General features: G+C 39.1%; 1 protein-coding gene across 1 annotated transcript; it reads left to right on the top strand.

Annotated features, from left to right (window-relative positions):
- Positions 1–2,372: 2,372 nt before the first annotated feature.
- On the top strand, positions 2,373–12,434 carry pld5 (phospholipase D family member 5). The gene is made up of 10 exons (XM_032543162.1): positions 2,373–2,707; positions 4,608–4,744; positions 4,979–5,162; positions 6,296–6,404; positions 6,861–6,988; positions 9,548–9,745; positions 10,609–10,760; positions 10,855–11,020; positions 11,179–11,266; positions 11,566–12,434. Exons 1-10 carry the CDS (start codon positions 2,660–2,662, stop codon positions 11,820–11,822), a joined length of 1,467 nt encoding a protein of 488 aa, XP_032399053.1. The 5' UTR covers positions 2,373–2,659; the 3' UTR covers positions 11,823–12,434.
- Positions 12,435–14,123: the final 1,689 nt, after the last annotated feature.

Here is a 14,123-nt window from a genome sequence, read left to right as displayed (position 1 = left end):
CACACACACACACACACACACACACACGCACACACACACACACACACACGCTGTATAAAAGCTATGCTGATGGTCTGTGCTCAGGATGGTCAAGGGGGACAGTGAAATCCCATCCTGTTTGAAAAGTGTGTTTGTATACTGTATGTGCAGCTTTAGGAATATACACCTCTCCTGGGAAGTGGTCCAAACATTTCTGTCCCCTTTGTCTCTTTCTCTTGCTTTCTCTTTAGTGCTCACAGGCAGGGTGACGTGCAGAGGGCACCTGCCTCAAATAAACACAGCAGGTTGCACTGCTATGACTTTGTTCCTTGTTGCTACCAATATTACTCTGGAATCTCACACAGTGCTCCACAAATCTTCACAAATAAAAACCATACATACTCTATACTCTTTTAATTACACTGACAAATCATCATTTGTTTCATTGACAAAACATACACATTTGTTCATGTGTGAGTAAATGAATGGGATTAATATAATTAAAGGTCCCATGACATTGTGTTCTTTGGATGCTTTTATGTAGACCTTAGTGGTCCCATAATACCGTATCTGAATATTTCAAGAATATATATACATACAACATTATTAACCAAGCCTTGTTTCTAGTGCATCTTATATGATTGTGTTCATGACAATTCACACATTGTCAATGGGGAAGTACATCAGAATCAGAAATACTTTATTGATCCCCGAAGGGAAACTCTGTGTTACAGTTGCTCAGATATTAGAAATATAAGAAATATACATACAAACATGTCATTGTTACAAATAAGTCATGTTTTCTTGGTAGTTATGTTAAGTTAAATGTTAGAGAAGTGAATGTTGCAGGCCACATGGTAGGTAGGCTGTCACCAGGAGACCCACCTGGCTACTGAACGAGACCAAATGTAACTGTGCAACCACTCAAGTCTAATGTAATGAAACGGGTGTCTAGGAAATTAGAGTTAGCCTCCCGCGGGCATGCAAACACGTGACCGAACCTATTAACTCGGTAGGCCAACCAACACTCATCCAGTTGAACAGACTTGTGTAAAAGAGGCGGTTGTCCCATCACTAGTTTACACTTGGTTTTAAAATGCGTTTTGGTGATTTGAACACAAGCCGACTGACGATACACATTGTCCATAATGCGTCTCCAGCTGACCACTTGTGTTCAGATTTTGTTACTGCCTACGCCCCTTCCGCTAGTAGGTCCAAGGGCACAAAATCATTATGTCCAAGCCATGACTCAAGCCAGTCCCGTTTGCTTGTGTCACTGCAACACACGTCCAACTGGTCATTATAGGGCTTTGGCCCATTGTCACCACATCCGGCAATGATGACTTCTTTTCCTGTTACATCACATACGTTCTTTTACTTAGTATGCCCCTCAGTTCTTGTGTCCAGCCACTTTTCACATCCCCAGGTCTTGAATTGCCATTCTCCATCCATCTCCCAGATGCACTAAGAATTAACCACAGCTGAGGCAAATGAGAATGTAATTAGTTCAGCAGTTATTTGGTAATCCAAGAATTGGACAATTTGAAATGTGCACCTACTGATCGCGCTGGATTAAAAGTCAGAGGAACACCACATTTATTACAATTTGTCCTGAGGGAGACATTAATCTACAAATCTCGTAGCATTCCATCCAGTAGTCTTGAAGTTATGTTGAGTACTGCGGTAACCAATTCAAAATTCACAATCAAGTAAACTTAAAAGAAACTCTTTCACCTTCCTTCTATCTTTCTCTTGTTTCTCTTTTGTCCCCCATTAGGTCCTTTCTTTACTCCCTGTACGTGCGGAACTCATAAACACAGCAGCAGCTTGCCTGCAGTCAGCAGCAGCATATGTTGTTTTGGGCTATTAGGCGATGCTATATTCATCCGTGAGAAAAGGGTTGGGGCTAATAAAATGGCGGAAGACACTGTTGCTGTTAAATTTTTCCCCAATTGAGGCCCTTTAATGGACTTCTGTGCAACAGAAAGTGGCAAAGCTTTCGATTTGAAACATGAATCAGTGCTCTGGAATCTGGTCAATTATTGAAAAGAACGTTTATTACAGTAATTTAAACAGTGGGGATTAAAGCAGACAATACTGCTGACTTACAGTTGAAGTTATTAATGGCAACTGTGAAGATGTTTTAAATTATTTTGTCTTTGCTGTTCGCATAGTGTGTGTGTGTGTGTGTGTGTGGCAGCTGTAACACACAGTGGATCACCATTGGCATGTTTCGGCATCCTTCCCCTCTAAGCCACAGTCTGCTTTCTGCCACATGAGTTTTGTTCACAAGGCAGATAAAAGAGTAAGATAAAGAAGGAGAGGAAGAGAAGGGAGGAGTGGAATAGGAGGAGGAGGGAGGGGGGGTTGCTGGGGCTCAGAGCTACTGCTCTGTATTGGCCATTTGAATGAGAGGGGTTGGTCTCTCTCACTACCTCCACCGAGAAGCAGAGAGTGAGCAGCACACGTCAGAGGCTGGAAGAACCATGTCGGGACGTGAGACGGACCAGGACTCGAGGTGCACACACATACCTTCCAGGACAGTGAGAACCAGCAGGATGAAGACGGCAGCATAGAGTGAAGACATCAGCGTGGGAGAGGCTGAGTGGTGGGTGATGAAGACGGAGAGACAAAGATGTGTGACTGAGCTGCAGTTTCCGCACCTGTCAGAGAAGTTTGAATGAGTGCTGCTCTCATGGCGGGACCGACCACACAGGAGCCCTTGAAGGTGATGTTTCTAGCCCTCAACTGCACTCGCTGCACTGGGACACTATTATCATTTTGTCTGTTGGTGGGATTTTACTGCATGTTCGCATTAGGCTTTTCTTGCTTTAACGATTTAATTATCAATTCATTAAGACGTTCTTTATTTGAACAATAGATTGATCAGTCTGTAAAATGTCAGAAGATCTGTGACAATTTCCCAGTGCCGGAGGGGCATCTTCAAATTCCTGATGGATATTCAATTTACAATGATATTAAACAATTAAAACAAGAAAATGCACACATACACATATACAGCCTTTAAATTGTCAAAAAATAGCAAAACAAATTATCATTATAATTTCCCAGAATCCAAGCGTCATTGAATTGCTTGTTAGACATCTATAATTACCACAATGAAAACCAATACATTTGAATGGAACCAGCTAATATTGGGCATTTTTGCCAATTGACTTTGTTTCAAACAAACAATTGAATAATTGATAAATATGTCAGCTCTAAACTCAATGCTGGCTATTTATGGTTATTGAATATATATATATATATATATATATATATAAAACCTTACTGTAAGGGTATTTCGACTGTACAGGAAACTGTACAGTTTGACTGTACTGGAAACAGCTGTAAAAACCCATTGTGTGTGTGTCATTGTGTCAAGGAAATGTTGAATCTCACTGCATCATCTGTAAGTTGACTGACCGGTCTTACTGTGTCAGTCTCATTCTGTATCGTGAAGCTTTATATCCGAGTACCCATGTCCACATCTACAAGTCAAGCATGGTCTTGCTGCTAAATGTGACGAAGAGCACAGAGGTCTCAGTGGACAACAGACGGAGTGGGAGATGTATCCTTTTGCCACCAGTCTTTCAGCCTCACTGCCTGAGACAGATAGTAGGGAGAGGAGTGGGAAATTAAGTTGACAAACACCGTCTGAGAACCATCTTCTCTCTAACTTGGTGCTGAATTGTGAATCTCTTTTGTATAATAGTCACATTTTATACAAAGTTGTAGTTGTTGTACTTGTCAGCTGTCTGACAAAGGCCCCTGCTTATGCTCGCGAAGTATTCAGCGAGATACGATTAATTTGATGGATTGAACGCAACAAAAAAAGAATATGTAATGTGATGTGTTGACAGCTCAAGAAACCAACAGCCAAACAGGGCAGGGAATGAGATGGGGAAAATATGTAGTCGTAAGCAAAACAGAAGTGCTTAACTGCACTTTTAAAACAGTGGAAATCAAGACTCCTCGGGCTGCTGCTTCTTAACCACTAACCCAACTGACTGTCACTCTCCTCTCATTCCCTTATTACAACCAGTATACCATATACAACCACACATACATGCACAGTTATATAGCCTTCAAAATTGCTTTTCATACTGTAATGCAACATTGAGCATATCCATGCTGGCACAGAGGTCATAAAATCCTGTTCAGCTGGGGATTCGCTTCAGCGACAAAGTAGATAGGCAGTATACTGAAAAGCATACACCAGACTTTCCAATATTCCTTGTAGTTAGGCTTTAGTGTGTATCAGTTTGCCTTCAGCTGGAGTTGTGTTCCACCTCACTTGTCCTCTGCACCGTGGTATAAAGTAAGACTTGTGAAGCGAGGGAGGGGGGGTTGCTCCATTTGTCAAATCAAGAGTTTCTACAGTAACAAGAAGTTGTTGTTGCATCGATCATGCTGCATAACCTCTAATCAATGATATTGAATGAGGACATTGCCATTTAAGGGCTGATTTCCCTTTTGTACACCATGCAAAACCATGTCAATGTCTTCACTGCAAGTTGTTAACTTGCTGTATGACAACAGGGGGAAGAGTTAAGTTCTACAGAGTCATGCATCCTTCACAAAAATGAAGTCTGACTTTAGCTTAATGTGTCTTGCTCAACCTCCAGACCCAACAGAAGTGCATTGCCATCTTTGCCCTTCTCTGCTGCTGTGCTGTACTGGTGGTGCTATTTTTTTCTTCAGTGGACATATGGGGGGACGATGAGGACGGTATCACAGAGGAAAACTGTAGCAGAGACTGCAGGTAAGATGCTCTGCAAGTGTGACATGATAACAGAACAAGGCAAAAAAAATTGAGAAAAGTTTGCATTCATGTATGGTGCAAAACATCAACGAGCTATTCATTCAGTATCTTTAAAGTATATCTATCTTCACTCATAAGACTAAACGTTTTTGCAAATGCAGTGGTGCTCCTACAGAAAAACATACAATGTGTAAAATTGCTCACAAAATTTACAAAAGCATGATTTACTTATAGCATCGTGCTCACAGAGAACATTCCAGACGACCTCTCTCTCCCCACGAATGGCAAATTCCACCTGCCTCTCTCTGTTGGCTTTCATACATTGTTGGACCAGGCAAAGCACTCGGTTGAGGTTGTGTCACCTGTCTGGGCCTTAAACCCCTGGGACCTGGAAACAACCCCAAGCACTGCCAAACAGGTACAAAGTCAGATCTTCAGTCTTAATATTTCCCAATTTATTCCTGCAGAGCTTGAACTATTTCCCAGGTGTTCTTTAAGATTAAAGGTCTGACATGTAATATGTTTACTGTAATGTATCCAAAAATGACCCCAATGCGTCATCAGATATTAAAGGTCCAATATGTAATATATTCACTGGGATAAATCTAACTATGACCCCAATGCATCACCAGATATTAAGGAAACATGCTAAGTTGAATAGATAGATACCCAAACTAAAAAAACAGCATGTTTTTAACAGCTGTGTGACCAGAGACGTAACAAACACCGGGTAAATATTGGAAATGTATTTAAATGTAAATGTGCTGTATTTATATAGCGCTTTTCTAGTCTTAACAACTACTCAAAGCGCTTTTACATCATACAGGAAACATTCACCATTCACACACATTTATACACTGTGGCCGCGGCTGCTGTACAAGGTGCCACCTGCTCATCAGATAAACATTCACACTCCGATGCGCAGTATCGGGGGCAACTCGGGGTTCAGTGTCTTGCCCAAGGACACTTCAACATGGGACCACTGAGCCACAGCCGCCCCATTTAAAAGATGGAGACAGTTTAGAGCCTGCACCAAACGGATGCCGAATTGGCTAATTTTCTCTTGAACAAGCATTAGCTTCAGGATAATTTATCATGGCTACAAGGGGAGGCATTTTATGTCATTTCACCATTTGTGTAGTCACATTGAATTGTATAGATAGTTATACAGATCTAGTACCTGAGTTGGTTACTTGCAAAAACAACTTGAGACACAACCAGTAAAGTGATCCCGATTCTCTCCAGTGTTTTGAATTTGAGCTGCAATCACACTGTTGCTTGCTCTGGAGGGAACTACTAGAACTGTTGGGATCTTGTGAGTTATGTGGTCTAGTGTGGTCTAGACCTACTCCATCTGTAAAGTGTCTCGTGATAACTCTTGTTATGAATTGACACTATAAATTAATTGAATTGAAATTGAATACAACAATTTTCTGGTAGAACTGTATTTACTCTTTTAAGATAAGTTAGTTTTGCTACGACCTAAGGAGCGCACTTTTAAGAGACATCCAGAAACGCTGTTCAACCACAGAACATCACTCTCTTCCTCAGGGTCAGCTGTTGTTCCAGCGACTGCTCAGCCTAAAATCTCGTGGGGTTAAATTGAAGATTGCCAGCAGTCTGATTAACTCCGCTGAACTTAAGACCTTGGCAGCAAACAGTGAGTGGCTGTCATATTTCCATTTTATAAAAGCAATGCACTATGCCACTGCAACCTTCCAGAATGAAGATTTAAAGCTCCCAACAACTCACTTGACAACATTTCCTATGCACAAACCAGTTTTCAAAGGAATTTCCCAAGCATTCTATGAAGATTTTTAAAAAATCTTATTAGTTGGCAGATGTAGGCTCATTTACACCATGCTGCTCCATCCAGCAGCTCCACACCAAAGGTCATACAACCGTCATGTCTGCCAAACTTTACAATGAAGGTCAAAAAATCATGAATGTGCAAATGTACCTGGCTGGTGTCTTTTCAAAGCTGCCACTCAGGCTGCCTGCCTGCTTTGCCATCAGCCAGTCCAAGGCCAGTTGGCCCATTTCCCCAATTCTCTCCCTCTCATTCTTTCAAACTTTTCATACTATTCCCACTCTCTGTCTGTCTCATGTTGTCTAGATGCAGAGATTCATTTTGTTAATATGACAGCTCTTACCAGAGGAGGACTACATTCCTCATTTTGGATAGTGGATCGGAAGCACATTTACATCGGGAGCGCTGACATGGACTGGAGGTCACTCTCCAAGGTAACAATAGACATTGACAACATGAGTGTGCAGAATAAAATCAGACCAGAGGATAAATCTGCTGCAGTCAGGTGTAGTCAGGTCTGCAGTTCTTTTCTGGCCTCAAACGGGGTGCAGTAAATTTTTGTCAATCACAAATAAAAGCTGGAAAAATGTAATTAACTGATAACATTTGTACCCCACAGGGACTTAAAACATAACACAGAGTATGGATCAGTTCCACTTTACACACTATGTACCTTTTGAAGGCAATTACTCGAGCAGCTCTTAACGGGCATCAGATTAAGATTGCTTTCTGAGGCCGGCAAGAAAAACATAGTAGCATTTCACTTTGCATTTAGTATGTAATTCACAATAAAGGAGTAACCAGGGAGTATTAGCATCATTCTACTTAAAGCGATTACCTGGCACTTTTCATGCTTCAACGCTGGCTAGAAGTAGAACTACTATTTGTTGTAATTAACAGCCAGAGGGATAGAAAGAGACACATAATATAAATGTATGTGTGGTGTGAACACACAGACACAAATGATAGCACGGCAAAGAAGAAGAAAGACAAAAATGGAACAGGTCAGACATTCAGCATACATGCATGGGGGTAGAATAGACTAATGCCTTTGTTTGTTTCTCTCTTGCTCACTCCACTCACCAAAATGAAACAAACACAAAACATATTTCTGCTGTGGAATTAATGACCAGGATAGAATATATTTAGAACATATGTTTTGCTGTTGTAAGCCATGCTTTGGTCCAGACCTGAAATATCTCACCAACGATTGAATGGATTGCAATTATTTTTTGTACATGTACCCATTCTGCCCAGAGGATAAATCAGGATAAATAAGTGCTGCAAGGATGGTGTGTTTTTGTAGGTCAACCCAGAAGATAGCATCACCTTGGTTCCCTTCACAAACAGCCATTATGGGATTCTTGGATTATTGCAGAAAATTGTTCATGATACCCCATTGCCATTTATCAGGGACAGTGCATGTTAAGAAACATTTATGTAAATATGGCAGACTTAGCCAAAAGGTTAGTTTTCATGTGCAGTCCCTGGCCAGATGTTACAATAGACTCCCTTAAAAACAATGATAGGCATCCAAACATGAGCATGACATTTAGGACAAATATAAACATATGTGCACTACATAAAATCACATTACATTCTTTCCTTGTTTACAACAACTAGAATTACATTCCAATTTAATAAAAAAATTAAAATAAAACACCAACATCACATATATTAAATAAATCTGTTGTCTATAGAGACCAGACAAACAAAATCAATAAAACATAGAAATCAGATGGATCAGTGTTGACATTTTGAAGCGTAAATGCAATTGCAGAAGTAAAAAGCTAATGCTAGGCTATAAATTAACTATACCGCTGTCGCATGACTTCAACATCACCACCAGTGAGCATTTAATTAAGCTTTTAATTAACAAAGTAAAGTAATTTAGATTTTTGGCATGAAAGCTTCTGTAGTCTCATTTAGCAACCACCTTCTTATTATTTTTTGGGCATTTCCACCTTTAATGGATAGGAAATAAATAAAATGAGAGTTGGGGTAGACATGCAGGAAATTGTCGTAGGTTAGACTTGAACCTAAAGCCTTCTGCGTTAAGGGATAAACCTCTATACATGCACACCCACTCTACCGACTGAGCTGTCTTGGTCACACCACCACCGTTTTAAGACATGTCAAATCTTCAAAATTCACGAGTGGGGTATTTACTGAAGTGTGATATCTTGTCAAACAAAACATGAACATCTCTTAAGCTTTTGTTAACCACAGACCTTAATTCAGGCATCTGACCTAAGAAAAAACCTTGGCTAAAAAAGAGAGGGAACAGGAACTGCAAAAATGCTAACTCCTTTTGGAAGCATTCTTGCTGCACTCTATTGACGTCAATGAGCCCCAGACTTTTCCTCTAGCGCCATGAGGCTGATATTTGTGGTTTTGAGTGAAATGTCTCGACAACTATTGGATGGATGTCTTTAATTTTGTTATACACGTTAATGTCTCCCTTAGGATGATTTTGATGATTGCTCACTTTTTCATCTAGCACCATTGTGGAGTCAAAATTTCAATTTCAATACTTTTTTTCATATTATGTTAGCATTGTCATTGTAAGCATGTTAGGATGCTTATGTTATAATTACGCACCACTGTGCCTACTGCGTCACAGAGCCGTTAGCATGGCTTTAGAGACTCCAGAGAAGGAAACCCTTATAAAATTACACTGGGATCAACAGTGGAGGTAGAAGTATTCAGATTCTTAACTCAAGTAAATACATATAATACCACACTGTGAAAAATATTCCATTACAAGTACTGCATTGAAATGTTACTTAAGTAAAAGTATGTAAGTATCATCAGGAAAATGTATTTAAAGTTTTAAAAGTAAAAGTACTCAATGCAGAAAAATCCCATCACTTTTGCCTTTTAACCAACTTCCTTTCTTACATTGCGGCATGTCTATCCACTGAACACACTCATACTTAGACCGCAACTTTTCTGCTGCGTCACCTCCTGTGCTCCTTTCTGACACCCCACAGAGAAAAGAACTGGGGGTGGTGGTGTATAACTGCAGCTGTCTGGCTCTGGACCTCCACCGAGTCTTTTCATTTTACCGGCAGCTCCATGAGAGGGACTACATCCCCTCCATCTGGTCGAAGAGAGTTACAGCCCTCTACGGGAGGCATGACGCCCTGGAGCTTCAATTCAACGCCACAGAGGCCGCTGCTTATGTGTCTGTGAGGAACGACTTTGTTATGTAGCAGTATTCACTGTATGTTGGCACATAAATGACTCCATACGAAATGCACAAACCACAGATTGTGTCTGCAATAAATCAGACTGGTTTACATTTCTCTTAAGGCACCAATTTCCTGACTCAGAGCTAGATGGTGAATGTCATCATAAAGGTTTCATTACCAACTAATAACAGGCACGCAGGGGGTGATTAATCATGTTAATATCACGCTGTGGAGCATCTTGAGTCTGAATATCTCAGTACCTCAACCTAATTCGACAATAATGAATCTTGTTACCCTTTACGCGACAAGACGCTTATCAGTTGTATTTAAAACATTTATCATCCTATGAGAACTAATGGAGTCACGCTGTCACAAGCGGCTGGCTACTCCAACCTGCCTCGCTTCTTTGAGTGGTGATACATGGTTGGAGAAATGTGTTCTGTTGTTTTTCTTGCCATTTTACTTCGTCGACGCAAAATCGTTTTTACGCAAAATCTGACATTTCAGGAAATTAGAAACTCTAATGATGTTGTCCTTATCATTGTAACAATTTAATGGGGTTGTAAATCAAAAGGTGCAGTTGTCCACTTTCGTTTGTTGAACTGGGACATGTGAAATATTAAGAGTAATGTAAATCATATTTTTGTCCAGTTTTTCGATTTTATTTTTATTTAAGGGCGTAACTTTTGGTTTGACGTGTAAATGGATTTTTGGTGCAAATGTCTTTAATTATGTAAAGTAAATCATTAAAATTATTATTAGATACTAGCGGGGCTTTGGCCAGTTTACTGTAAATTACGCCTATGTCTTTATTACACTTTTGGTACAAACTAGTCTGAGTGCTTGTATCGTTTCTGCAGACTTCTCCTGAAATCTTCTGCGCTAAAGCTCGCACCAGAGATGTAGATGCCATCTATCAAGTCATCCAGAGTGCAAAGACATTTATCTTCATATCTGTGACGGACTACCTCCCTCTGGTGAGCAGGAGTTTCAGAGGAACCTTGGTCACAAGGTACATCAGAACTGTAATTAACTTAATGTGTCTTTGCCTTCAGACTGTAAAACAGTAAAACAGTGTCTAATTATTACAATGGTTGCATCGACAGGTACTGGTCACCTATTGATGAGGTGATCAGAGAGGCTGTGGTGTTGAGAGGAGTCCGAGTTCGCCTGCTGATAAGCTTCTGGAGGAAGACTCACCCCCTCACCTTCAACTTTGTCACCTCCCTCAAGTCGCTCTGTATGCAGCTACGCAACTGCTCATTGGAGGTGGTGCGTAATTATTCCTCCGAATATGTTTCAGCAAAGATTTAGTTTTATTATATGCTGTGAACCTCTGGACATGTATCTTGATTCATTATGCAAATATAAAATTGAAAGTGGTTTCTTTACACATTGATTTTGTTGAACATATTTTTGTTTTTTTGCAGAGGTTTTTTAGTCACAAGGAGCAAGACGATATTCAACATGGGCTCAACCACAACAAGTACATGGTGACCGATAATGCTGTTTACATTGGTAGGCACTGTATGATGTGTTTGCAACTAATTCAGTGTACAAGTACTTTTTGAACTTCTCTTTAATGTTTTTAAAAAACAAATAATACTTTGAGGTTTGGGGGAAATAGGCTTATTCTCTTTCTTGTTGAGGTGTAGAAGAGAAAATTGAAACCAGAGTGGTTTCAATCTTTTCATCTAAGTGTATATCTACTATATACATTTGTACACACAAAAAGATGAAAGCACAGTAATGAAACTCAAAGTCATTATTTCTTGAGTATACAGACACGATATCTAAGGTTAGCTTTTTGTCCACAGGTAACCATGACTGGGTCGGAAGTGACTTTGCTATTAATTCAGGAGTTGGGCTGGTGGTCAAGATTAAAAATAGTCTTAAAGATAGGGGAGTGACAATCCTGGAACACGTCAAGGCTGCTTTTGAGAGAGACTGGAGGTCCCATTACGCTAAGAGCCTACAAGGAAACAAAGGTCAACAGGGCAAATACAGAAACCTGCAACAAGCCAAAGTTCACATGGAGTCTAAGGAGGAGAAGGAGTGGAACAACCCTTTATAAGCACATACTGTATTTCTATATCCTAAAGCCTCAAGAGGCAGAATACTGTAGAGTTTACAACACATGTACGCAATGTAAGAATGTGACTTAAGCTATTAGACTTTAATTTTGTGACATTATTTTAATAGATTCAGTTACCTTGAACAAAGACAATAATACTTTGACTCACTACAGCTGCAAGTTACAGTAATGGTTTCTAACTATTTAATTCAATATTGACTGTTATATGAGCATGCAATGCTGCATGAATATTGAAAAGCAATAATCAAATTCAAACTATATGCTAGAAAAATCAATATGCTGATTGTAAAATCAATATGCTTTCTATGTGAAACGTATTGAAATCCATAAACATATCCCATCAAACTTTTCAAATCACATTTAGTATTTAATGATGATGTACTATTTGTTTAGTTTACATTTGTATTTTTTTTTTATAAACTTTCAATACTTTTTTGCATAGCATTTAGGGCTTTAACGTATATTGCCCCTCGATTGCAACAAATTCAGTTCCTTGAATGCACAAGCTTATGCAGTAATTTTACAGTTGTGCCAACAGCTGTTTATCATCTCATTGAAAATTGCATCTGGACTTATAAAATGTACCTTTTTTCCTAATTTTTGTTGTTGATTTTGTTGTTATTGTTAAGTATGTAGTGGTGGTGGAGGTGTTGCTGGTGTGTATTTCAGTGTCACTTTGCTGGGAAAGCATAGAATGGCCCAGATTTACACCCAAATTTCAACAAAACAAGCTCAGGTGCTTCTCGGCCGACAATAGTAAGACTTTCATGGCCATGTTTCCTTTTTTACAGAATGTAATTAGCATGTACTAACACAGTGCGGCCCAACCATTGTTCATATTTTCCTTTTATCAAAGCAGTAAGTATGCAGACAGGCATATCTAATAGCATCAGTGTGTTTTATATAATCTCAACTCACACAACACATTTTAAATATTGCATTGCTACAAAACTAGAGTTCCCTGTTGGCATCTCCAGTATGTCCAAGAAATCACCCTGTACCCTAGAAATAGTCCAAAACGTTTGTCTGTGTGATACTCCATCTACACTCTGTTAAGAACTCAGGCACAACGCATGACCCAGATTTAGCCACTGGTGTGCAGACAAACCGCAGAACAAGATGATTGAGAAAATACCTGACATGGTGTGTTAGCATGTTAGCTAGAAAACAGGGTAAATAGATTTTAATTTTTTTTTTTATTAAAATTTGTATTTCTCTTAAACACTCAACATACTGTAAAAGAAAAAAACAGATAAAAACAAAGATGATATGCCTACAGATAAATCAATCAGATTCCATCAAAGAACAAAAGGATGAGTTAGAGAAGGAGAAGGTGTTGGCCAACACCACCCACACATGATTACCATCCCGTTGGAGTCAGTAAGTCCAGTATTCTATTTAACACATTATAGGAATACTTAGATCTATTTTCATATCAAATAACTGTAAATGATTGTGGTTCCTCTTTTAGTACACGTGGACTATAAATGGTTTATCCGGCTGTTGAATGAGCAAAACAGCTGTCATCTGGCAACAGATTTATCAAATCTATTAAGATTGAACTTTGGAAAATCTTAATAATGTTTAAAAGGAAATCATGAAGTCATCTAAATGTTTGCATTGTTATTATTGTGGGGCAGCGAATGCTTTTGCGCAAAAAAGTACATCCCCTTAAAATAACACTTTTTACACATTTCAGCTTGTATTCTTGTGGTGTCTTTAAATTGTGTTGTGCTACACTGACAGGTGTTATTATTTTTCTAAAAATTTTTCTTTCTAAAAATTACAATACATTTCAACAACATCACAAATTACATCCTCCAAAATGTTCTGAACATTATAACCTTAATGAAGGTAGGATTTATTGCAGGACTGATGTATTAGACGGCATAAGTACATAACAAATACTGTATATAAATATATATATAATATATACATACACAAATATACTTTAAAAAAACATATTACGATCTATGTGAAGGCATTATTTACATTGCTTGTATCCTGAAAAATTCTAGAATATAGAAGACTACATCTATGACAGATTTAACGGTATAGCATTCAGATTTGCTTCCAGTCTATAACACAAGGAGGCGCCATAACCCCATCATACCATCAGCTGCTAGTTTTGAAAGCCAAAGTTTGGCACGATGAGTTTGTATTCCAAAGGAACCTCATCATATCTGTCTCGGATAAAGTCCACCCTTTTAAATTCAGTTTATTACTTTATTAGCACTTGCTGAACATGATTCCTTAGCTTAACGAAATCTTTTTGTGCAA

This window comes from Etheostoma spectabile, chromosome 2, assembly GCF_008692095.1.
Source record: "Etheostoma spectabile isolate EspeVRDwgs_2016 chromosome 2, UIUC_Espe_1.0, whole genome shotgun sequence".
Classification (NCBI taxonomy): Eukaryota; Metazoa; Chordata; class Actinopteri; order Perciformes; family Percidae; genus Etheostoma; species Etheostoma spectabile.
This window is presented reverse-complemented; position numbering and strand designations above follow the sequence as displayed.